Source organism: Xiphophorus couchianus, chromosome 22 (genome assembly GCF_001444195.1).
Source record: "Xiphophorus couchianus chromosome 22, X_couchianus-1.0, whole genome shotgun sequence".
Classification (NCBI taxonomy): Eukaryota; Metazoa; Chordata; class Actinopteri; order Cyprinodontiformes; family Poeciliidae; genus Xiphophorus; species Xiphophorus couchianus.
Genome location: NC_040249.1, coordinates 22,692,760 through 22,718,575, shown reverse-complemented (window position 1 = coordinate 22,718,575; position 25,816 = coordinate 22,692,760). Strand labels below are relative to the sequence as shown.

The 25,816-nt window shown below is 38.9% G+C and overlaps 1 protein-coding gene across 1 annotated transcript; it reads left to right on the top strand.

Annotated features, from left to right (window-relative positions):
- The first annotated feature begins 1,406 nt into the window (after window positions 1-1,406).
- cdc42ep3 (CDC42 effector protein (Rho GTPase binding) 3) lies at window positions 1,407-17,695 on the top strand. The gene is made up of 2 exons (XM_028007641.1): window positions 1,407-1,598; window positions 16,043-17,695. Exon 2 carries the CDS (start codon window positions 16,237-16,239, stop codon window positions 17,275-17,277), a length of 1,041 nt encoding a protein of 346 aa, XP_027863442.1. The 5' UTR covers window positions 1,407-1,598; window positions 16,043-16,236; the 3' UTR covers window positions 17,278-17,695.
- The last annotated feature ends 8,121 nt before the right edge of the window (window positions 17,696-25,816 follow it).

The following is a 25,816-nucleotide window of genomic DNA, read 5'->3' as shown; positions in this document are numbered from 1 at the left end:
ACAAACCAAACTATTGAAAAACCTGTTCCCCTCCTCGCCAGAGGGGGCGCTACACCAAGAACCACAAAAGAAAACGACATAAAACCCTCTAAAGAAGACACCGACCATAAATTACTTCTTCTTTAATGTAAACAAAAATAGAGTGGTGTCAGATTTTAGCCATTGTAGGATTTCCCTTTTGCCTTCGATTTCTCCAGCTATCGCTAGCAAGCAATTGTTACCCAGAATTCCCTGTGCTACAGTCTACTTCCTTTGTTTGGAGCAGTTTCAGGTCCGCTTGCCATTTGCATATGCATTCAAAATGCACCAGGGTTCACTTCAACCGAATCAAGACCGAGGTTTGTAGGCCGACCAAAGTTTGATTTTTTTTGGTCCATATCAGAGTTTGATTACTTATTCATACCTCCTCAAACGAACCGGACTTTCTAGGCAAACGGACTGGAGTTCGATTAAAGCGGACCAGGCAGGGTTGGTGTAAATCCACCTTCAGCCAGAACTTAGACTTAGACAGCAGAAAAAATACAATCACCTTCCTAAAATAATGGCCTGTTACTTTTTTTTTTTTTGCCAAAATCACTTTTGGCAAAGAATAACTCAGGCCTTTATTTTAGGAAGGTGATGAAGTGGAGTGATTGATTTTTTGGCACCCTTCCCCCAGCATGTAAAAAAGACTGAACAAGCCGAGTCTCACACCTCTCCTTTTGCCCTTTGCGCAGAAAAAAAATTGTTTCCCATCTCCCCTGATGCAGAGTGGTTGCCACGGTGATGGGAATTTCAGGATAAAAGAAAGTGGATTTGCTTCTGCTTGGTGTTCTTGTTGCTAGTTGAGTTATTTTTGAAGCCTTTCTTTCCCACACACCATCTTGTGTCTCATTTAGAAATCATTGCATGGAGGCAGAGTGAGAGCATGCAGCAGCTGGCCATGTGCTCTTCCTACATGTGCTGCAGTGCTGCAGTATTCTGCAACAATTAGTCTGTTCAGTCGATGACGCCTCGCTGTGCTGCAGCTTTTAGGGGAGAAAAAAAATCACATCTCATCATGAAGTGAGATTGCAAAATTAGAGTTTGGGCAAATAATGAGTATGCGTGTTTACAGATTAAAAGAAAAATCAGGACAAGTGCCAAAGACAGCCAGAGTGAGTCCCAGATTGGTTCTTATCAGATGTGGAAAGTTAAACAAGGACAGTCAGAGAACACACCAATAACACATATTTATTTTGCAGAAACAAAGCTGATGAACGGACAAAAAAAACTAGCTCTGCAAGAGAGTGGACAGACGTGCACAGGTGCTGCAGGAGAGAGATGACCGAGAAGGAAGAGAAACAGACAAGAAGGGAGAGGAAGAGGGAGCCAGTGGGGGGAGTGAAGCGAGGTGGAGGAGGAGACTGCAGAAGGAAAAAGGAGTGGGAGAGCAATTCCCAAACAGCTGTCCAGCAGACGTCCCAGTCATCCGGAGTGCAGCGCCCGGAGGCGGGTACAGAAGGCAGGACAGTGTCAGCGCACCGCAGGAGCAGCACTGCGGCACACACACACACGCAGAGACACGCTTCGTCCGGAGAATCAGAGGGATACCGGACCGGGATTCAAATCCAGCCGAGGTAAGGGAGAGATGTTTGACCTCACGCTGCGATGCTAACATGATCCGAGTGATGCTGCTGGAGATTTGCTGCTGACATGCATGTCTGTGGGGGTTCCTCTGAGAAAATGGTTTGAACCATAAAACTATGACCAAGCATGTATAAAAATCTCTGCTTTGCTTTCATTTATGTAATCTTAAGGTAAAACCACATCAGATTCTTAAGATTGTGCTTTTCTTTTTACTACATCTTTCATACTAGTTCTGCACATTCAACAATTCATATATCTAAACGTTCAGCTTCTTCAGGAGAATTCTGCTGTATCTTTTTGTATTTTCAGCTTTCATACTTTTTATAATATTTTAACTTTAATGCAGATTTTGGCTCCACTGAAATTCAGCAAAAACTTTATCTTCATCAGCCTGTTAATTCTGCCTACTTCAGTCTAGAAACCTAATTCAACTTTTAAACAAATCACAAGATGTTAAGCTATTTTCATATTATTCAGCTTTTTGATTTGAGTTTTTTTAAACTCATGATTTATATTTTATGTAGAATTTTTTTTTACAATGTAATGGCAGAATTCTTAAACTGACAGTGGGCACTGATGCTTTTTCAATGTTGCTTTTTCACAAACAAAATGCTGCTGTTCGTACATATCTGACTCTACAGAAATAATTTATACATCAAAATGTAGCCATGGCTGTCTGCTTTGACAAAACATGAGCATCATTGCTGTAGGTTTTACAGTTTTCTTTCAAACACTTTTGGAGTTCAGGCATGTCACACCTTCCTCCATTGGGCTCCATATAAAATATTCAGAATTTCACAAAATTCAGCTAAAACATTCTGCTCTTTAAAACTCTCCTACTTCTGGAAACTTCGACCTAAAAACTCCATTCAACTTTTAAACAAGTCACAAGATGTAAAGCTATCTTCATGTTATTCAGCTTTTTGATATCTCTTGCGGTTTTTCTAAACTCACGATTTAAGTTTTATGCAAATTTTTCGCTGTTTTCAGTTTTACAATGAAATCCAATGGCGGAATTCTTCAACTGGCAGAGCGCGCACTCTAGCAACTTACGCTTTTCAGCTTTCACAAACAAAATGCTGCTGTTTGTACATATTTCACTCTACAGAAATAATTTATGCCTCAAAATGTAGCCACAGGTGTCTGCTTTGAGTAAATATAAGAATCAGTGCTGTAGGTTTTATGGTTTACTTTCAAGCACTTCCGGAGTGCAGGCATGTCACCTCTTCCTCCATTGGGCTCCATATAAAATATTTTCAGCTCTGTCCGTCCAGTCAGCTGTCATCAGTTTGTCTCCCTTCAGCTGTTTTCAGCTCAGTTCAGCAGCTTCTTTCAGCAGATTAGCATTCTCATGGCTGTTTCACAAGGAACAGCAATTTTTCTAGTATCCCTGTTTTCCAGGAGACATTCATATTCCGGCTTCATGCTTGTAAAGAAAGCTTGTTTGCTCTGCTGAGCTGCTCTTGCTCTGTATTTCTATCAAGTCGCGGATTTTGTAGAGGCCTTTAGCGATACACAAGAAGAAGAGTGTTGATTTTTGCCGGCACATGTTGACATTCTCTTCATGTTTCAAACGCTTTGATTCAGTTCCCCTGCTTGCATCTGCCAAGCAAAACTCTGGCAAGTGCTGGCCATGCATGCGGGTGGCACGAGGGGAGTGAGAAAGAAACAGAACAAATACTCCACCCTGCAATTCATTCAAGCCACTGGACTCTTTGAAAGCAAGGCCTTTGCCTATAATTGAGGAAACAGCTCATTATATTTTGTATTTTGTAAGGCTGCCATTACCCTCTGTGGCATGTGCTTTTTATAACAACCCCAAAGAGAGGGTCTTTCTGATATGCAAAGGCGTGACCCTAGTCAAGGTCAGTTTGACATCAAGAGGAGGACTTGGTAGCATCAAAGTTGTTTTATAGAGAGAATGGGAGGAGCTGGACTCTTTTTACTTCCATATGGTCCCAAAAAAGGCAACATGTAGATTAAAGTATAGTGATTTTTTTGTGTGTGAAAGGTCACTCTGGTCATCCTTCGATGGATATTTTGGGAAGTGCACTGTATCTATTTTTAAAAAGAAGGTAGCAGCTGCTTGCAGACTGCAAAGCATCAGCAAACTGTAGCGTTTATTTAGACTACAGTAAGATTACGCTGCATCTCAGAATAATACCGAGCCGCTGATATCACAAGTGCCTTTAAGGTGTCCAGAAATACCCGGGCAGATCACGAGCCATAAGCTTAATTACCCGATACCAGCTCTATATTTATCGGCCTCCACACTCAAAGCTTCATCACCTAGTATGCATTGCCTCGCCTTCCAGTTTTAAAGAGGCTGGGTTGGCTCCAGATCCCTGCATGTCCAGACAGATACTTTGCTGACCCAATGACACAGTGTTTTCTTCCTGCACCACTCCCGTTATGACTGCATGACTGCTTGGGCAAGCATTTCTAAGAGGAAGCTGCCATCAGCTTTCCATCTTCCCAGGAGGTGTAAATGAAACCCAGGGCTGCAATCTGTGGTGGCGACACCACTTAAATTGTACTTTGCAGCACGTGCCGAGTTGGTTTAAGTTTTGGAGTCGTTCCAAAAGCATGGTGTGAATCTAGGGCTTGTTTTGCTAGAATATACCTGTTCAACTATTTACAGTGACTCATGGAATCATTCAGTCAGCAACCTCAATTAACTTTGTCGATTATTCAGCATAGAAGTCTCTAGTGTCACATTTTTATCAATCTGATAATTATGAATATGAATTTTCATCCCCAGTTATGCCAAGTTGACAAACTATTTTTGAACATATTGTATTGGCAAGCTTTCCATGTGATTTATAAAAATGCTAACTGAATACTAGCTTGGTAAAAATCCACAACTGTATTGCTGTTTTAAGTTTTAGCCAATCGCTAACGTTTGGCTGTGACATATGTAATGCGCTAGTACGACACTATAAAGCTTACTAGAAATGGCATCCTCCAGTGCGGCTGTTAATGTTAATTCACTACAAAAAACTAAACTACAGGCAGATTGCAATGCTAAAACAGCAAATAAGTTTGGTTTGGTTGAAATTTAACCATTGAATTTCTCCCAAATTTCAATGGGAGAAATTAAAATTTCTACGAATGCAATGGCCATGCTCATTAAATCTTGCAGAAAAGACAAAATGACAACATAATGTAATCCCATAATATGCTATTCCAACACTGTGTGTGCTGCTGAAAATCTGTTCATCAAGAAGGCTTGGAGCGGCTCCAACTGTCGGCAGCATGACCTATTTTCTGTTTAATCCAATAAACAATAATTTGACTAAATAGTGGGGGGACTCGTTCATCCTCAAATGGTCAAAAGATTCTTAAATATAAGAATAAAGTAATAATCAAACCATAAAGATATAACAAACTGAATGTCTCATAAAATCCGCTTCATTACTTTACACCAGCGTTTCCCAACCCTGGTCCTCAAGGCCCACTGTCCTACATGGTTTAGAGGTTTCCCTGCTTTAATGTGCCTGATTCAACTGATTAGAGTTCAACAAACGCCTGTTAATCAGTCATCAATTGAAATAAGCTGGACTGAAGCAAGGAAATACCTAAAACATACAGGGCAGTGAGCCTTGAGGACCAGGGTTGGAAACACTGGTTTACACTTAAACCAACCTAATTCACGTGGTGAGATAGGAAACTTTGAGAGCAGCTTTAATGAAACAGATTAAGGTTTCATTAAGGCTAAGGCATTGAAGACTGACACCTAATTATAATATGTCTCATGTTTTGCTGCTGTCCCCTTGAATTCCATACATTCTTGCCGTTTAAGTCCAGCGTGAAGCCTGACACGAAGGTCAGTCCTTCAGGCTTTCACTGTATCAGCCGCCTTCTCATAGACGGCAAGTGGAAACCTTAGAGTATCCATATTGGATTACTCTTTCTTTGAACTACAAGACTTGTTTCAAAATTACTGCCAGTAAATACTGACTCAAACTTTTAAGTTATGTTCAGGGCAAATGACCAAGCTGTGTAAAAGGGCTTTATAAGATATATGGCTTTAATACAATGCTAATTGCCAGTAAAAAAGCAATTACTCGGAAATGAATGATGAAATATCTGCACTACATAAACATTCTTTGAATGGAAGAACTGATATTTACATTGAGACTGAAACAGGACAGATTTGAGGAATGTTGGACACTCACTATGGTGGACTTTCATCTGAAACTGTTAGCTTCTCTCTTCTGTTAAAATAATCTGTTTTATTGTATTGAAGTTTTGTTTCATTGTTTTTCTTTCAACTGTTCTAAGCAAAAACAAAATAAAACAAAAAGAATAAAATGTGCTGGATATTGACTAACCACATGAAAGGGTATTCATAGCTCTCATTAGACATTACATGTCTATGAACTTTGTAACTGGCAGCCATCTTGGCAGGCAGTTGCTACGGAGTTGCTATGACAACGATGAACAAGCTACAAGATTACAGCTAGCTCTCGCTTCATTCCTATAACATAAACAAATATGCTACAACAATTACTCAATTACAATTTTTGAGTAGTCTAACCCACCTCTGTGTAATACTAAGATAAATATGACTGATTTACTGTAGTGCTTACTGCCAAACTAGCTAAATTAGCTAGGCTGATGTAATTTTTACCTGCTAGCTAAGACGGACATGTAGCCTATGTGTTTGTTACTACATTTACTTACTCTGCCAGTCACCAGAAACTTGTTATTCACACAAAAAGTTTGTACGCCCTTTACAAACATTACATTCGTCAATTTTGTACGTACTCTTCCTGTTCACTAAGTAGTTAACTATTTCGTAGTAGGAGATCGGAGACAGATTGTCCGCCATCGTCTGACATATTTTCCTTCTCCGTCTCATACGGGTCAATTCCGACAGCAGCCATTTTGTTCATGTATCTTTCTCTCACACATTGGTCAAGATATTTTCTTTTTGTTGGTCTCGAACCGCATGCACTTGCCTACCAAGATGGCGCAGATCACTTCTGCTTCAGCCTTGGAACTTTGAATACACGTCAGGATTCATATAGTCCACTGGAAAGAGAATTGTAAAATATTGTTTTACAAGATGTGAATAGATGATTCACATCTTCATGTTGTTCCTAAATAAAATTTTGAATTTAAAAACAAACAACCAAGTACAGTTTTTGCTGTATTTCCTTCTACTAACTTCTACCTCATCCCACTTTCTGCCTCACACGTGTCACACCTTTCACCGCCACCTCTCACAAACGCTCTCACCAACTCTTAAGTTAAGTTCCCATTCAACACTCTCGCACACATCTTGCCGGCTGTCAGAGCTATATTTAACACCAATGTGCTCATCGAGTGATAAACTGAGATTTTGCCTCGTAAACCTCATTTTCAAATAACGGAGGAGTTGTGACGATAGCGGAGGCCGTTTGGATTCAAACGCCCAGTGTGTGTGTGTGTGTGTGTGTGTGTGTGTCCCTTAATGGGCCTCCTGAACAAACACAAACTTGTTAAGTGACTCAGATAAGAACGGAGCGGCGATTCGGTCGGCTGCTGCAGGAATGTGGATGTTTTCCTGAGTGAAATGTAAGGTGTGGACCAGTCTGGCCAGGCACTCTCTCCTAATTAAATATGCCTATAAATGGGAAAGCGCTCCTCTTACTCACAGGCTGTCACCTCCCTTTAGCCACAAGCTGGTTTACTGACTGTTCTTCTATTCCATTAGTTTCTAAACTTGGTGACATTCTCCAATGGGTTTAAAATGGAAAATGTCCTCAACTTTACCAAATTTTCCATTTCTGTAAACTAGCTGGTGATCCTATGCAGTTGGGTAGTAAATAGATACATTTACTCAGTTCCATTTACTTAAGTAGGGGTATTTTTACTATGATTTACTTTTTACTTTTACTTCAGTAATTTTATTATGAAGTATTTCTTCTCTTACTTGAGTAAAATTTCTGGATTTTCTACCCACTGAGTGAAAAACAAACATGTTTTAACCAGAAATTCACTAGACACAGACACAGACCTGCAGTTTTTGTTCACGTTTCATAAATTTTACATTGAAAGAAGCTGCTTTACAAACAATTACCTTTGCCTGGTTTGGTTATGTTTTTGTAACTTAAATTAATTCTTGTCATTTTGGCCTTTAAGTGCCAACATTTTCACTTAACTTTATATTTTGGTCCATTTGCACTGCAAAAACACAAATCTTACAAAGTATATTTGGTCTAGATTCTAGTGAAAATATCTTAGTTTTCTCTTATTTCAACTGTATTAAGCTAAATGTAACTTTTTAGTAATGTATGGATGCTTATTTTAAGTAAATTATTCCTTAATATTGTTGAAAAAGTACTAGTTCCACTGGCAGATTATTTAATTTATTTCACAATCGTTACCTAGCAACGCCAGTCAAGCCCAGGCGTTTCCTAGCAACCCAGTTCTAGTTCCACTGGCAGAATATTTCACTTATAAAAAGACATTTTCCCATTTTATGTTAATTTATCTGCCAATGAAACTAATACTTTTCCATCAATAATAAGGAATTATTTACTTAAAACAAGCTCATGTTTCTTGCTGAGAAGTTACGTTCAAGTTATTTTTTGTCTTATTTCAAGTATGATAAAATATTTGCACTAGAAACTAGATAAAAATATTTGGTAAGATTTTATGTTTTTGCAGTGGAGATGGACAAAATATAAAGTTAAGTGAACATTTTGGTATTTTAAGGACCAAAATGACAATAATTCATATAAATAATGTAATTTTTAAATATTAAATGACTGATAATTTGATCAGTTACTAAGTACTTGAGTAGACTTTTTACCAAATACTTTTTTACTCTTGCTTGGGCAGCTACTTTTGACTTTTACGTGAATAAAAAGATGCTGAAGTAGTGTTACTCTAACTTGAATACAATTTCTTGTTTTCTACCAACCTTTGATCTTATGGTCACAACAGATTTGCTCCTCAAAGAAAAACCAGTTCACATTCTGCATCCTGTTCCCTCCTAAGATGCCTTTGCTCTGTAATTCTTCACTCTTATCTCTCACACAATCCCCGTAAAGCCCTGTAAACCCGGTCCTTCCCACTTTGCCCTCCTCTGGTGCAGCTCTTTCTATCATGCTGGAGCAGTAGCTCGCTCCAAATACAGGCTGCCCTGCTCTGATCCCCCTCTCTGCAGCCGCTCGCTCCCAATCTGCAGCCCAGCTGTTCCACATTAGCACATCCAGAGCTGGCGCAGACCAGAAGACGTGTGAATGCAGCAGCAAAGTCTGCAGATTTAGGCCTGATCCTCCTTTGCTCTCAAATGCGAGACAAGAGGATTTTTTCCTCACTCTTTAAAGACGCTGAAAGTTTATTTCTGGGGCGTGTGGTAAAGCTTTCTTTCTAATAAATCTATCATACTGAGGCAAAACAGTAGCTAAAACTGCAGCAGCATCTTCCTGATACTTTAACATCCCCAATCTGATCAATGCATTTTATATGTAATTGTATCAAAGAGGATGAAATGAACTACAGAATATTACGGCCATAAAATAAAAGTAACTATGAGAATAAAGTCAAAAAATTACAAGAATAAAGTTGTATGAGAATAAATACAAAATAATGAGAATAAGGACCTAATTTTAAGAAAACGGTTATAATATTACCAGAAGAAAACTGTATGAAAATAAAAGTGAAATAATGAGTAAAGTGATATTTTGAAAATAAAATCATATCATAAGAATAAAGTTGTAATAATGAGAACAAAGTCATAATATTACAACAATAAAATTGTAATATTTGATCAGTTACTCAACTTTATTACAGGAATGAAGTTGTATGAGCATAAAGTTGAAATATTGCAAAAATATTCATATTATGAGAACAAAGTCATAATAATCTGACAAGTCAAAATATTATGACGTTAAGGGGGAACGCGGAGGAACACCATGGAGTGAAGACGTGCTTCTCGAGGCTCCGCAAAAGCAGGGACAAAACATTTATTTTAAAGCACACCCCTATTTATCAATCAGCCTCGCATATGTATATAATGGTGCGCTTCTAATCCCTGGTTCATTTGACACCTTTTTTGGTCGATAAGTCGTTTGTTTTAATAACTTTTTGTAACAGGCCGCGGTCGTCGCCTCGAACCTAGCCAGCGTGCACTAGCTACATAGCGCCCGGCCCGGGCCCGAAACGGACTGGTTTGTCGTTTTTGGGTTGATCCCTTGTCCCCTGCACGGTGGTACTAGGACTGATATTACTGCGGGCACGGGTGAGCATAAAAGAGTGGTTTCCGTCCTTGGATGGTCCATTGTGCTAAAGCTAATTATTGGTTGCGCTCGCTCGTGTCGCTGAACTGTGACGTCATCGTTTACGCCAACTTTCTTCGGCACTGTTTGGGACCATTTTCTGTTTTAAAGTACTGCGACTCTTGTAAAATGGACAAGAGGGAAACTAAGGGACCTCGTCAGAGACGTACTGCCGCTGAGACGGGATCGGGCGCGCTCCGGATGGATGAGACGCCGCTGGGGAGCGACGAGCGTGGATCAGATACACCGCTCAGTGAGGCAACATTTATCAAAGCACTGCAAGGTCTGAAGCAAGACATTTGTGATACTTTTGACAAGAGGATCGACTCTCTTACTCTCACATTAAGGTCAGAAATTAAATCCGTGAAGGCTGAGCTTAATGCTAATATAAACTCCATCCAGTCTCTTGTTGAAACTCAGGGAGCCACAATCAAAGAGCTTGAGGTCTCTGCTACCTCTTGCAGTGATGATTTGTCCTCCCTGCAGACCTCTGTATCTGTTTTAGCAGGGGAAGTTAAACAACTACAGGCTAAATGTGAGGATCTGGAGGGAAGGTCAAGGCGTAATAATATTCGTCTCATCGGGCTGGCTGAAGGACTGGAACTGCCCAATTCTAGAGAATTCATCTCACAGCTTCTGCGTGACCTTTTGGGATTGGAGGATGTGCCGCTTCTGGACCGAGCTCACAGATCTAGCAGGGAAAAACCTAAAGAAGGAGCTCCACCTCGACCAATTATCATCAGAGTGCATTATTTTCATGTGAAGGAACTGATTCTGCGCCGGGCAGGAGCTGCTGCACCTCTTCTCTATCAGGGCAGGAAAATTTTTATCTTTCCAGACTTTACGTCATCAGTGGCCAAAAAACGCTCACAATTTGGGAATGCCAAACGTCTCCTACACTCGTGCCCTGGCGTTAAGTTTGGTCTGTTCTACCCTGCTGAGTTAAGAATCACACTGCCAAATGGAGTTGTGCGCAAGTTTTCCGACCCCGAAGCTGCCACAGACTTTATTAAGAAACTGGGAGGTGGTGCTCCTTCTGACTAATAACTTTGACTTGGTTTGAGGCTGATGTTCGTTATTTCTGATTTATATTTGTGAAATGGTAACCTAAGTCAAGGTTTTTTTTTTTGTTTGGTTTTTTTTTGTGATTTCACAAAATGTAGGGGGTGCTTTTAGTACCAGATTTTGTTAATTTTTTTTTTTTTTCTTACATATTTAATTCTAATCACTTACTTATCTTATTTATGTTTTATTTATTTTTGTTTAATTTTTAAAATTTATTTTATTTTATAAATATTACTATATTATTATATTATTTATATTCTATTAAATCTCTTTTTTTTTCTTTCAAATACCTTTTTAGTTTTTCTATCCTTACTACTGATTTATTTCCTATATATACTTTATTTGTTTATTTATATTTCTGTGTGTGTGTAGGTATGTAGATGCATATCTATTTATACACTTAATTAGATAATATCATTTGATCCACTTTTTTTTTTGTTCCTGCTTTGCACTGGTGGGAGCTTGAGTTCTACTGGGTCCGTGGATGCTTGGGGAGAGGTATCTAGTAGTTAGCAAAAGGGGGTATGCGCGCATCTTGTTTGGGAAGATGCTTCAGCAATCAGGGGTAAGTTCTAACGTTCTTGTTTTGTCGTACTGTTTTTCACATGTTATTTGGTCTTTAAGTGCTATCAATGGGTCATTCTTTACACAGATTGATGGATGTCACAATCTAATTGTGATAATTTACTAAAGGGTCAGGTTTTCAAGTTTTGTAGCTGGAATTGTAAGGGTTTAAATCAACCCATTAAAAGGAGTAAAGTGCTCCATCATCTACAGCATTTGGGTGCTCAAATTGTGTTTTTACAAGAAACCCACTTGAAAATTTCAGATCATTCTAGACTCCGGAAGGGCTGGGTTGGCCAAATGTATCATTCAACTTTTCAAGGTAAATCTCGAGGTGCTGCTATTTTAATTCACAAATCAGTACCATTTGTGTCTTCTAACATTATTACTGATCCTAATGGTAGATACATTATTGTTTGTGGGAGCATCTTTAATACAAAATTAGTTTTGGCTAATGTGTACGCACCGAATTGGGACGATTATAATTTTTTTAGTTCCTTTTTTACCAAAATTCCAGATTTATCTTCACATTTTCTTATCTTGGCTGGCGATTTGAACTGTTGGCTGGGCCCTTTGGATCGGTCATCAAATAATGTTAACAGACAATCACATTCTTCCAAAGTTGTTAATAATTTTCTTAAAGAATTCTCAGTTATTGATGCCTGGCGCTTTCTTAATCCTACTCGTAAAGAATATACATTTTTCTCCCCAGTTCACCATACATACACTCGTATTGATTACATTCTTTTGGACAGCCGACTGATACCGCATATCCGATCTTGTTCTCACAATGCCATTGTAATTTCAGATCATGCTCCTGTGACATTGGACCTGGTGATGGGAGGTGGCTCTCCTTCTGTTGTTCCTTGGCGCTTGAACACACGTCTGTTGTCTGATGATAAGTTTGTTGCCTTTGTTACTTCAAAAATAGACTTCTTCATTGCCACAAATGATACTCCAGGTACATCACCCTCTCTCTTGTGGGAGACTTTTAAGGCTTTTATACGAGGACAGATTATATCCTACAGTAGTTTCGAAACTAAACAGAGAAAGGCAAAGTTGTCAGAACTTACAACTCGAATTCTGCAGTTGGATGAACTATACGCAGCTTCCCCCTCACCCGAGGCATACAATGTTAGGTTGTCTTTACAGGCAGAGTTTGACCGATTGGCATCGGTACAAGTGGAGGAGATGCTTATGAAGTCGCAGCATGCCCAATATGAATATGGTGACAAGGCCAGTAAACTACTTTCTCACCAACTTCGTAACGCGTCAGCAACACATTTTATCCCACAGATCCAAACTCACAATGGCATTTCTTCGGATCCACAAATAATTAATAACCAGTTCCAAGAATTTTATTCGTCATTATACGTGTCTGAATGTCCATTTGATATTTTGTCTCTGGACTCTTTCTGTGATAACCTTGTTTTTCCTGTACTAGACCGAACTTATAGTCTTAAAATGGAAGAGCCCTTGGCTGTAGAAGAAGTTCTACGTGCTCTTAATAATATGCAAAGTTCAAAATGCCCAGGACAGGATGGATTTCCTGTCGAATTTTATAAAAAGTTCAGTCTTAAATTGGCTCCCCTCCTACTGAACATGTTTAGGCACTCATTTGAAACTGGAACTCTCCCAGCATCCTTGTTACAGGCTTCTATTTCTTTGATCCTGAAGAAGGATAAAGATCCTTTATCTTGTGGCTCCTATCGCCCAATTTCTCTTTTAAATGTAGACTATAAAATTCTCGCCAAACTTTTAGCCCTCCGTTTAGAAACTGTCTTGCCATCTTTGATCAGTCCTGACCAGACTGGATTTATTAAGGGGAGATATGCCTTCTCCAATGTTAGACGGTTATTTAATGTGCTCTATAACCCCACAGATTCTTGTGAAGCTGAATTTGTGATTAGTCTGGATGCGGAGAAGGCGTTTGACAGGGTGGAGTGGGGTTACCTTTTTTATGTACTTCAACGTTTTGGATTTGGTAATAAGTTTGTTTCATGGATAAAACTCTTATACACTTCCCCACTTGCCTCTGTCAAAACAAATTCCATTTACTCTAAATACTTTCCTCTTTTCAGAGGCACTAGACAGGGGTGCCCCATGTCCCCATTACTTTTTGCAATAGCTATAGAGCCATTGGCCATCTCACTTAGATCCAATACACATTTAAGTGGGGTCACAAGATCAGGCATTGAACAACGACTTTCCTTGTACGCCGACGACTTGCTTCTCTATATTTCTAAACCAGCCTCTTCAGTCCCTATTGTACTTTCAACTCTTGATCAATTTAGCCGCGTCTCTGGCTATAAACTAAACCTTGGTAAAAGTGAAATTTTTCCATTAAATTCGGTGGCTCGAAAATATTCACTTGCTTCTCTCCCATTTAGGGTTGCCCTTGATGGTTTTACATATTTAGGTGTTAAGGTCAAATGTAAATTTTGCGACCTTTTTAAATTTAACTTTGAGCCGTTGGTGGACAAGGTCAAACAAGACCTAGATAGATGGTCTTTGCTTCATTTATCCGTTGCTGGGAGAATTAATACGATTAAAATGAACGTGCTTCCCAAGTTTTCTTTTCTCTTTCAGTGTGTCCCTGTTTTTATCCCCGTTTCTTTTTTTTAGCAAACTGGACCAAATCATCACTGGATTTATTTGGGATCATAAACCCTCTAGAATTCGTAAATCATATCTTAGGAGACCAAAAAGTGTGGGTGGAATGGCATGGCCGGACTTTATGTTTTATTATTGGGCATCCAATATTAGAATTCTTAATTATTGGTTAAAGGCAAATGATTTGGACAGTGCCCCGGCTTGGCTGGATTTGGAAGCCTCATCCTGTATACGATCGTCTTTGTCTGCTTTAGTTTATGCTCCCAAATTGCTATCAGGAGCTGAAATTCCGAACAACAAAATGGTGAGAGTGACTCTGAAAATTTGGTTTCAGTTCCGCCGCTATTTTAAATTAAACTTTTTTTCTTTACAATCTCCTATCTTCAAGAACCCTTTATTCCGGCCCTCTATGATCGATAATGCTTTCTCCGTTTGGTTCTCTCATGGTATCAAAAGCTTTAGTGACCTCTATGAGGAGGGTACATTTGTCTCCTTTGATCAGCTTTCTGCAAAATTCGACCTCCCAAAGAGCCACTTTTTTCGTTACCTACAGGTCCGAAATTATGTTAAGGAAAAAACTTCTCTCTTTCCCTCTAAACCTCCTGTTAATGATTTGGATAATCTTCTGTCACCTTCCCCACCGAAAAAGGGTCCTATTTCATGTTTGTATGAGAGATTGTGCTGTCTTCGTGAGTCCCCAATTCTCTCAATCAAAGCGGCATGGGAAGAGGACTTGGGTTTTCTGTTTCCAGATGACTTGTGGGATAGAATTCTTTACCGTGTTCATGGTTCGTCACTGTGTGCCAGACACGGACTAATTCAGTGTAAGGTCCTGCATCGCACTCACTGGACTAAGGCCAGGCTTTCTAAAATATACCCAAACGTTAGTCCGGAATGCGATCGTTGCCATCAAACACCTGCCTCACTGATCCATATGTTTTGGTCATGCCCATCACTAAAGCAATATTGGACAAACATTTTTGCAGCCTTGTCTGAAGTAGCTCATATGTCCATCCAGCCTGATCCACTAACTGCATTGTTTGGTGTACTTTCTGAGACGGTTTCTTTGTCAAGACTTGAGGCTGATCTGGTTTCATTTCTCACTTTGTTGGCGAGGCGTAGAATATTGCTGTGCTGGAAATCAGCTTTACCTCCCTCATTTGAAATCTGGATTAAAGATGCTTTACACTTTAGTAAACTTGATAAGATTAAATTTACCCTACGAGGTTCCACAACTAAATTTTTAAAGATTTGGCAGCCGTTTTTTGATTTTGTTCAGACATTGCCGTCCCGTACGGTGCCCAACTAAATTTAGCTTTTGCCTGACCTTTTTATTTACATTATCATATTATTTATCAAATTATTTATTTTGTCATTAATACCCATTGATGTACCTTTTTCTTAAATCCTTCCCCCCCCCCCCCTTTTTTTTTTCTTTCTTTCACTATTAAGACCTATATTTATATCATTGTACTTTGCACACAAGACTAATGTCTTTTTTATTTCTTCTTCTAACATATCTACTTTTTGTTTTTTCTTGTTTTCTTTTCTTATTCCTCTGGATTTTATTTGGGAAGGCTTATCCATGTGTTCTGTACGACTTATGTTCGGTTCTGTTATAGAAAAAAAGTTTACATATCTTGTTCATATATTTTTGTACATTTTGTATTTTGATGTTAAAACCTAATAAAAAAAAAAAATAAAAAAATATATATATTATGACGTTAATAAAGTCAGTATTAGTGTCATTATTTGGTAAATAATGGGACTTTTAATGCAAAATTCCATTAAAATAGTCATTTTCATAAAGACTGTCATGGTGTTACAACATGTTTTATGACTGTCATGAAAGTTTTACCCAGATTTCTCTGTAAACGTTTGAAAACTCACATTTTTGTCTCTGTTTTGTCTGATTTCAGAAAAGTGTCCCCTCTCTGAAAGCCGCCGACAGGAGAGCCGTTTCCAGATCAATGCCGCCATTATTCCTGGACTCCTGCATGTGGCGAGTGTTTCTGAGAATGTAACTGAAGCCCCTCTGCAGGGGAACCGTAACGTTCAGACCGACAGAACATTTTCATCCTAAACATCCGACGCAATCTCCCAACAAACAGCCATGCCTGCCAAAGCTCCCATTTACCTGAAACCCATCAGCAGCAAGAAGGGGAAAAAATGTCGGCTGAGAGACATTTTGTCTCCTGATATGATCAGCCCTCCACTTGGCGACTTCCGCCACACCATCCACATCGGGAAAGGTGGAGAACGAGACGCCTTTGGAGACATGTCCTTCCTCCAGGGGAAGTATGAGCTTCTGCCTGGAAAAAAGGACGTCCACGCTCACTATGGCAACCAAAGTGAGTATCTGCGAGCGCACAGCACAAGCGACGCCTCCCTCGCCGAAACTCCCTCACCGGTCCTCAAGAATGCAATCTCACTCCCAACAGTCGGGGGCAGCCAAGCGCTCACCCTCCCGCTGATCTCCTCCACCGTCTTCCCAGTTCCAGCAGATCCGCTGGAGGACTTTATGAGTCCGTCGCCGCCTCTGAAAGCCAAAAACCCCGATGAGCTAGAGATGCTCCAGATGGACGCCCTGCTGAGGTCCATGGACGTCTTCGACAGCGAGCCTTCGTCGCCGTTCGCCGACCTCCAGTCGAAACCTGACGTCCTTTTGGACCTGCTGGAAGGCGCAAACAAGTCAACCTTGAAGGCGGTTGCTAAGGCTAACAAGCTAAACAAGAGCGAGGGCAGATTTGAGAAGCCGTCGCCATATTTTATCAGCGACAATAGCTTGCGCAAAGCTAATGGTAGCTTAAACAGCAACACTAGCAGCGACAGCTACGGCAGCTTCGACAACAAGATGGACTTCCAGAACAACGACGTCTTCAATCGAAACGGATACTTTAACAATGACATTACTGTGGGATTCAAGCAGGAGCTGTCCAAGTGCAACAAGGACAGGGTGGACAGGGACAGTGGCGTGGAGGAGGGACGCATTAGCGATTTTGAGTTTGAGCTTTCCAAGGAGAAAAGCGGCTCGCAGGATTCCCTCAGCCAAATCACGGGGTCGCTCCTCTCCCTGGAGTTGGACCTGGGCCCGTCCATCCTGGACGACGTGCTCAACATCATGGATAAACCCGCAGCCAAGAGCCGGCCTTAAGCTGCGCCGCGACGGAGAAGAAGGGAATCGCAAAATTGAGACTTCTGAGTAATCAAAATGGTGTCTGGATATATCATTGAGATGAAAATCAGCTACAGTAAACAAAGCTGCTTATGTTTTTATTGTCAAAACTTCTAAGTATTCTAGCTTCTATGGAGTCTTTATGTTTGTTTTGTTTCCATCCCAGCAGCATGTTCAGGATGCACGTGCTTTGTGTTTCACCTCCGTTGTGCCTTTGATTTTCAGCTGAACATTTTCTTGTTCTCCTCTTGACCTCCAGATTAACAGAGAACATTTTCAGTTTATCTAATTATGCACTTTTTGTTGTTCATCACATGGTTCCAATTTACTATTTCACATAACACTATGCATATTTGTGTTTTTGACATTGTAACACAAATAAATGAATTTTTCCTATTACGTGTCTTTATTTTGCAGTGAATGTTTACATACAGTCCTGGTAAAAAAGAAATATGTCCTTGATTTCTTTTTTTGTTTGGGGTCTTTATCTATTAAAATATTGTGTCAAGTGCTTAAGACAAACAGATCCACTAACAAAAGAACGATGAAGCCAAAATGGAGAAGCTGAGTGAAAAGATTTAAGTAAGATGGAGAAATTTTGAGAACTCAGAATGATTTTTTTTTAGAAAAAACAAGAACATTTCAGAGATTGAAAAGTCAAAAATTTGCAAGAAGAAAAAGCAAACCTTGAGATTAATGTCAGAAATTTTCTAGAAAAAAAATAAAAATTTGAAGAGTCAAACATTTTTAATTTTTGTAACTCAGAAATTTCTAAAATTTCTGTGATCTAAAAATTTCTGGGTTTTTTGGTGGAAATTTACTCTTTTTTAAATATATTTAGTACATAAGTTTGATTGACAGCATTAAGCCCCGCCTCCTGGCTCTTATTGGTTGTTTTTGGTGCATTTCTTTAGATGGGAATAGAAGCTCAGAAAGGAGATTTATCTTTTCACTGATTATCTGTCTCAAACTGTCACAACATGGTGACAGTTTTAACAAATAAGTAAAAGACATTTTTTATAAAAACTACATGCTGCAGCTTTAATTAAAAAAACATGAACTTTCCCTTTCCTCCATTAGAACCATAGAGGGACACAGAAAGGCTGAAAAACTTACAAACAATCCCAGCAGGAAACCAATAAGCCTCAAGCTGCGGGATGGAGCCACAGAGCGTATTTATTGTGCTGCCTCTCACATTCCTGACATTCTGCCTCCTTGCCCTGCTGTGGGAGCCTCCGTGGGCCTTCATGGGCCCGGCAAGGCGCCTGCTCCGTGTGTTAGGGTGGGACAGGCGCACAGCGGAGGGGAGCGTCTGACATTCCTTGGATTCCAGCCACAAGTGTCCAGGACCGGACATAAATCAGCTGTTTCAGGTCAGGAGGAAGGGACACGTGATCCATCAGCTGTAAAGAACAGAGGCTATAAAACACTCATAACACACACCGTGGTTTAACCTCTGTGTTTGAGCCATGGAGCTCCACTTTTATTTCTGCTGGTTAAAAAATAAGCATTAGCACAACGGTATGATGCTGCAATACGATGGATTACTAGGGTACATGCTAAGAAAATAAAAATTAAATTAAATTACGAGAATAAAGTCAAAATAATATGAACATGAGGTTGTAGTTTTCAAGAATAAAGTCATAGTATTACAACTTTATTCTTATAATATTATGACTTGATTCTCCAAATAAAGTCACAAGTCTAATGGCTTTATTGTCAAAATATGACTTTATTCAGATATTATTTTGACTTTATTCTCATAATAATACGACTATTTTTGTTTTTTGTTTTATTTTAACTTCATTTTCCCATTATTTCGACTTCATTTTTGTAATACTACGACTACTCTCGTATTGTTTTGCCCTTATTCTTGTAATATTATAACATATTGTTAAATTATATTATAAAATAACATATTATTACAAAGACAAACACTGTCATACGTGTTTGTCTTTGTAATATTATTTCATTCTCGTTTTATTTCAACTTTATTCTCATACAACTTTATTCTTGTAACTTTGACTTTATTCTTGTAATTTTATTTTATTCTTCATATGGCCTTAATACTTTATGTGAAACCAGCGACCTTGTTCATTTTCGCAACCCCTAAAACCCAAAACACTTCAGCGTTGGTACCAAAACCTGATTACAAAGGTTTAAGATTAGAGCTGGAACCTCAGCATGTTAATTTTGATTAATTAATTGCATAAACTTTAATGCATACATTTTTTTAACAGATACAAATCGCAATTATTTTTGTCATTTGTTTATATATACAGCTTATATATATATATATATATAACAACATCCTGAGCCGGAACCTTTGTTGAGTGTTTCTGGTAGGCCCGTAAATCTGACAAGCAGAATCAGCAGCGATAGACAACAAAGGTGTTTCTCTTGGTCCACTGGGAGTTAATTTCTGTTTCAGAAATGATCTAATTGGGCTCTGAAAAGTCTATTGTTGTGTTTAAGTTGTGCTAAAAGGAGTTAGCATCTGATAGTTGAACAACCAAAATAACAAATTAAAAACAATAAATGTCTCTGTTCTTGAGCTCATGTTTCTGTTTATTCAATAATTTAGCAACAAAACGTTTGTACATGTATGGTTTTTCAATAAAATGGGATGAATGTTGATCAATTAATTAGAAAATCTGCAACTAACTCGACTCAAAATTTCAATCAACCTCCATCACTGTTTAAGATTTATTATAAATTTTGCTTAAAGGATGAATGAAACCAAAACTACTATGCCTGTTGTTTGCTTCCCTTAAACACCGACACTGTCTCATCCTTTATGGAGAAAACAACACAAATTTGCTTTCATAAAAACGCTAATTTCACATGCAAATAATTATCTGGTTTCAATCCCTCTCCTGACAATGTGGCCTCAGAAAGTTCGTAAACAAACTGGGCTAGACGAGGCATTCAGAGGCGCTTCAAAAACCAGATGTTCAATCAGACACGACTGTTTCTCCACGCAACAACAAACAAACAAGAAACAGTGTCACAGCAGACATCCCAGACCAGTGGAAAATCCCAGCTACGACTCCAAAGCGTTTGCATATGCTGAGCTGAAGGATACAGCCTGGGAACATGGGTAATGAGAACCCTCACCGCCGGGGTAATTACTATGCTTATACCTGCAAAGGTCCATCACTGACTTGATGACAGCGCTCCATTTTGACAGGTGTGGAACCAAAAGCCCATTTCAGTTGGTTAAAAAAAGAAGTGCAGGACCGCAGCAACGTTGCATGTTTTGTAACATATCAAAAGATTCTGCAAGCCAAAATACCAGGAAATACCAGAGCTCTGCTGAAACCAAAGCAAATAATATTCATATGTTAAGAGTTTGAGCAGTCAATTGGCATTCTGCGTTTTGCAGCACTGCAAAAACAAAATCTTACCAAGTACTTTTGGTCTTGTTTCTAGAGCAAACATTTTACTTCACTTCAAATAAGACAAAACTAACTTACAAGTAACTTTTCAGCAACATATAGAGGTTTGTTTTAAGTCAATAATTCCTTAATATTGATTAAAAAGTTATAGTTCCATTGATTATTTAACTTATAACATCAGAAAAAGTCTTGACATAAATGAAATAAACTGCCAGTGGAACTAGAACTGAGTTGCTAGGTAACGGCTGGGCTTGGCTGGCGTTGCTAGGTAACGGCTGGGCTTGGCTGGTGTTGCTAGGTAACGGCTGGGCTTGGCTGGCGTTGCTAGGTAATGATTGTAAAATAAGTGAAATAATCTGCCAGTGGAACAAACACTTTTTCGTCAATACATGAATGTCAATGTTGACTTAAAACAAGCATCTATAGTTTGCTGAAATTTACTTATAAGTTTGTACCTTATAAGACAAAACTAAGATATTTCCACTAGAAACTAGACCAAAAATACTTGGTAAGATTTTGTGTTTTTGCAGTGAGAGAGGTTTGTCTTAAGTAAGATTGATGTGCTTGTTCTTTTTTCTTGCAGAACTGAGATAGCGAGTCATCTGCATTTAAGCTGCGTCGCTCCTGTCTTGTCTCTCACAGGGAGCCAGAGGGGAAGCGAGAAAATACCAAAGATGGAAGACAGGAATAGTCGTGGTGGCCTGTTTCTCATTACACGGGGGGCCAAAGTGGATGTTTGACCTGAAGAAACCTTGACTCTGACTGCCTCTGATCCTCCATGTTAACAACACAGAATAGAGCTGGAGAATCAGGTGGCTCATTGTGTGACACCCACAGGTTTAGAACAATATTCCACTTGTTTTCCTGGCAAATCCTGCGTTAGTGCAGCTTGAATGTGTTTCTCAGCTCAGTTGAAAATCTCTTGAGATAAAAATCGCTGGAACATTGATGTGTACGAGCGTGAGTTATGTTTATTTTTAAAGGACTGCACAGCACTCAGCTGAAGTTCAATTATAAACAGATCAAAATCCAATAAAACGATTTAAAAATCTGTTTTCAAAGGTGCTGCCACAGTCAGCAAAACCCAGGTTTAGAGGTGGATTATTTTATGCTTTTAGCCACACATGGACGGCCAGTTGCATTCTTAGATAATTCGATTTCAGTCTGCTCAGTTCTGCCTATTTCCAGCTCCTTCCAGAATGAGATGTTTAAGTCCTCTGTCACTTTAAATCCAAAGAAGCAGCACCTGACCACGCCCCCACAACTCAACGTTTACAGTCACACATAAATATGGCTGTAATGGTGCGCAATACATCTTTGAAAAGCAGACGTTGGGCCTCCTGCACAACCAACAATAATACAGCAGGTGGTTTCTGGACGGCAAGTCAACAACAAAACTCTAGTCTTTTCCAGGAGCCATTGTACAGAGCATACAGCGGTAAAACCAGCTGACCAAACATGCTGGAGCAAAGCTTTGGTTGTTAGGTAACGGCAAAAAAAATTAGCTTATTGCCAAAAACCGACTGAATGTTTTATTTAAGTGCCTGGGTTGTTTGTAGAAGCTGAGTTGAGCCCCAAATGGAAGAACAGAAATGTGCAAAATGTGAATTTTGTATAATAGTTCCCCTATAAGATATTCACAACCGGTGGCCCAGAAGCCACTAGAGCCAAGAAACACACCGCTATGACCCAGCGAAGTTTTCCACCAGCAGAGCGGCATAATGCTCAGTCTGTGCCTCAAACTGCTGATGAAGGAGCTCCTCACAGCCATACTCATCGTGTTTGGAGGAACGACAGGAGAAATTTTAATAAGATGCTTCCCTGCTTGGTGAACCTTGACGGAGACACGAGAGACATGTGGAGTTTGACAGAAGCTCTTTTGTCTTCACCTGCTGAAAAATAAAATGAGCCCAAAACACTTGATTCCTTTTTGTTTTAAGTAAATAATTCCTCAGTATTGATGAAAAAGTTCTAGATCCATTGGCAGAACATGGGGAAAATGTTTTGTCATAAGTAAAACAATCTGCCAGCGGAACTAGAACTGGGTTGCTAGGCAACGGACTGGCTTGGCTGGCGTTGCTAGGTAACAATTTGGAAATACATGAAATAATCTGCCAGTGGAACTAGAACTTTTTCATCAATATTAAGGAATTAATTACTAAAAACAAGAGCCTATCTTGCTGAAAAGTTACTGATGTTAGTTTTGGCTCATTTCAAGTGAACTAGAAGCAGGAGCAAATTCAATCCCATTCAAATTTACTGAACCCAAAGGGAAATTAAACGTTATTTTGGCCCAAAACACAGAAGCAGTTGGTTCCTTGAAGGGGGAAATATCTGGAGTATGATAAATATTATTATTAAATATTTAAGCTTCTCATAAGATATAATTTTTATTGATATATGCTGCGTATGTTCCAACTTTTATTGGAGGATAATAATCGGACTCTAGGAGAAGAAGTTTCTCGGGAACATTATCGCTGGGTAAATGTTTTCTTTTCACAAAATCTGGACTTTACATAAACCGCTTAGCCTTTTCTCACAGTTGTTACCCAACAAAAATACACATATTTTTAATATGGACCTCTATTATCACTTTTATATGACCACTGCTTCGAACCAACGTTTTCAACAAACAAAACCAGCTGTGTAGCAGCCATCCAAAACGTTACTCAAGAAAAGTAAAAAGTCTTTGGTAAAAAAAAAATCTACTCAAGTACTGAGTAACTGATCAAATTATCAATCATATAATATATAAAAATGACATCATCAGACTGACAAAAATATGAAGTTAAGAGGAAATTTGGTATTTTAAGGACCAAAATGACAATAATTCATATAAGTAATAAAAATAACAAAATCAGGCAAAAGAAAATGTTTCCAAATCAGTTTCTCTCAATAAAAAAACTCCAGAAACGTCAACAAAACCTGCAGGTGTAAATGCCCTGAAGAAGGGGAGTGTTTTAATAAAAGAGCTGGACACGGTGCTTCTGCTCCAACGGTTATTATTAACTCGATTTAACAGCAGTATGTTAGCAACAGCGCTAACAACGGAGCTAACAACAGAATTTAACATTCGGAGTGCCAAAAGAACTCACAGCTTTCTGAAAGTCAATAAACTCATTTACAATATACAGGTGTGTATATATATATACTCATACCTGAAGAAGGGGAGTGTTTTAATAAAAGAGCTGGACACGGTGCTTCTGCTCCAACGGTTATTATTAACTAAGGAGGAAGTTCCGGTGCTCTTCACTATAGCTAGCGCAAGCGCTAGACTCCCCCTGCTGGTTGAATTTGACCACTGCTTCAGACAAATCAGACTAGCCAGCCTCTGAAATATCCACATTTCAATCCATCACACAGGTGTGTCTGTGTCTGGTGAATTTTTGGTTAAAACATGTTTGTTTTTCATTCAGTGGGTAGAAAATATAGAAAATTCACTAAAGTAAGAGTAGAAATACTTCATAATAAGATTACTCAAGGAAAAATAAAAAGTACAGTGTAGTAAAAATACACCTAAAAATATGTTATTTTCTCACAAAAATGTTGCTCCAGTAGATGTAATTAGTTACTACCCAACGTTGGTTTTGTTATATCCTTTTGCAATGTTTGTAAGATGTTCAAATTCAAAAATACTTCATTGATCTGAAAGGGAAATTAAATCAGTATTTATAATTGTTGAAGTGGTTGATTTAAATCTTGTGCTTAATTAAATTTTGTTTCCATCTTAAGGAATATCATGTCTTTTTGTAATGTCTGTAAAAGGACGATTTAATTGAAATGTTTGTTGTGTGGAGCCCAGGAAGAATCATTAATTAAACAAATACCAAGTGTAAATTCGCTGATCTGTCATTTCAGGGTTGAAACACCAACAACAGGAAACAGGAAGGAGATTTTAATCTCAGGTCTGGATGAAATGAGCAGATATGAGCGAGTTCCTTCAGTCTGACCGGAGGCGGATAACACAGGTCCAGCTCTCTGTTGACTGCTGTTTACCTGGCAGTAACCATGGTGAGCTCGCTTCATATCTGAGCTGAATGTAGGCCAGAGGCAGGATGAGAGCTAAACAGAGCGACGGCGCCTCGACCAGACACCAGGACCAAACACAGAGTCTCCGCAGCAGAGCTGAAACTGATGCTCTACGTCTGCCATGACTTCAACCTCAAGTTCAAGTTTATTTTTAAAAATGGGGCAATGCTTTTAATAAACATTTACATGTAAATACATGAGATTATAACCAGGTGGCTAATTTTCATTTCTGTCCCATTTGTACAATAATCACTGCAAAAATACAAAATATTACCAAGTATTTTAAATATCTTGAAATAAGACAAATTAACTTAAAAGTAACTTTTTAGCTTGTTTTAAGTAAATATTTCTTTAATATTGCTGAAAAAGTTCTTATCCATTGGCTGTTTCTCCATGGGAAAAATGTCTTGCTATAAATGAAATAATCTGCCAATAGAATTAACATTAAATAATTATTTACTTAAAACAAGCCTTTATATGTTGCTGAAAAGTTACTTTTTAGTTAGTTTGTCTTATGTCAAGATATTTGCACTAAAAACTAGACCAAAAATATTGGAAATAGGAGCTTGTTTTAAGTTAATTCCTTAGAATTTATGAAAAAGAACAAGTTTCGCTGGCAGTTTTTCACTTATAACATGGGGAAAATATCTTGTAAGTGAAATAAATTCAACTAGTTAATCAACTGATTAATGAATTTGTCTTTAATCTGTCTAGTTTTCATCCCTCTCAGCTAAAAACAATCCGTTCTGCAGTGGAGGCCTTCTGCGCCTGACCTCTCCTTCTAAGGCAGCTTGAAAAGGACAGAAATCAAAAGCTGCGATCACATGAAACGACCAAAATAAGAAACGTCCATCTTGGCTCCTTGACCGGCTCAGGCCAGGCCAGCAACTGTCCGTTGGGCTGCCGCTTGTATTCATCCGTAGGAGATATTTATACTTTTGGTCTTTGGTCTATTTTCTCCTGACAGCTTCCTGGGAATTCCTTTGATGCCTTGTATACGATAGGGCTTGGGATGGGACGGGGATGTCTGCTTATAGATTCTGGTGACATCATTTACCATCTTCATCCCTGAAGGGTCAACCTCTCCGACG

Excerpts from the sequence above, each read along its gene's own strand:
- cdc42ep3 (XM_028007641.1), top strand. The coding sequence starts at position 16,237 with ATGCCTGCCAAAGCTCCCATTTACCTGAAACCCATCAGCAGCAAGAAG.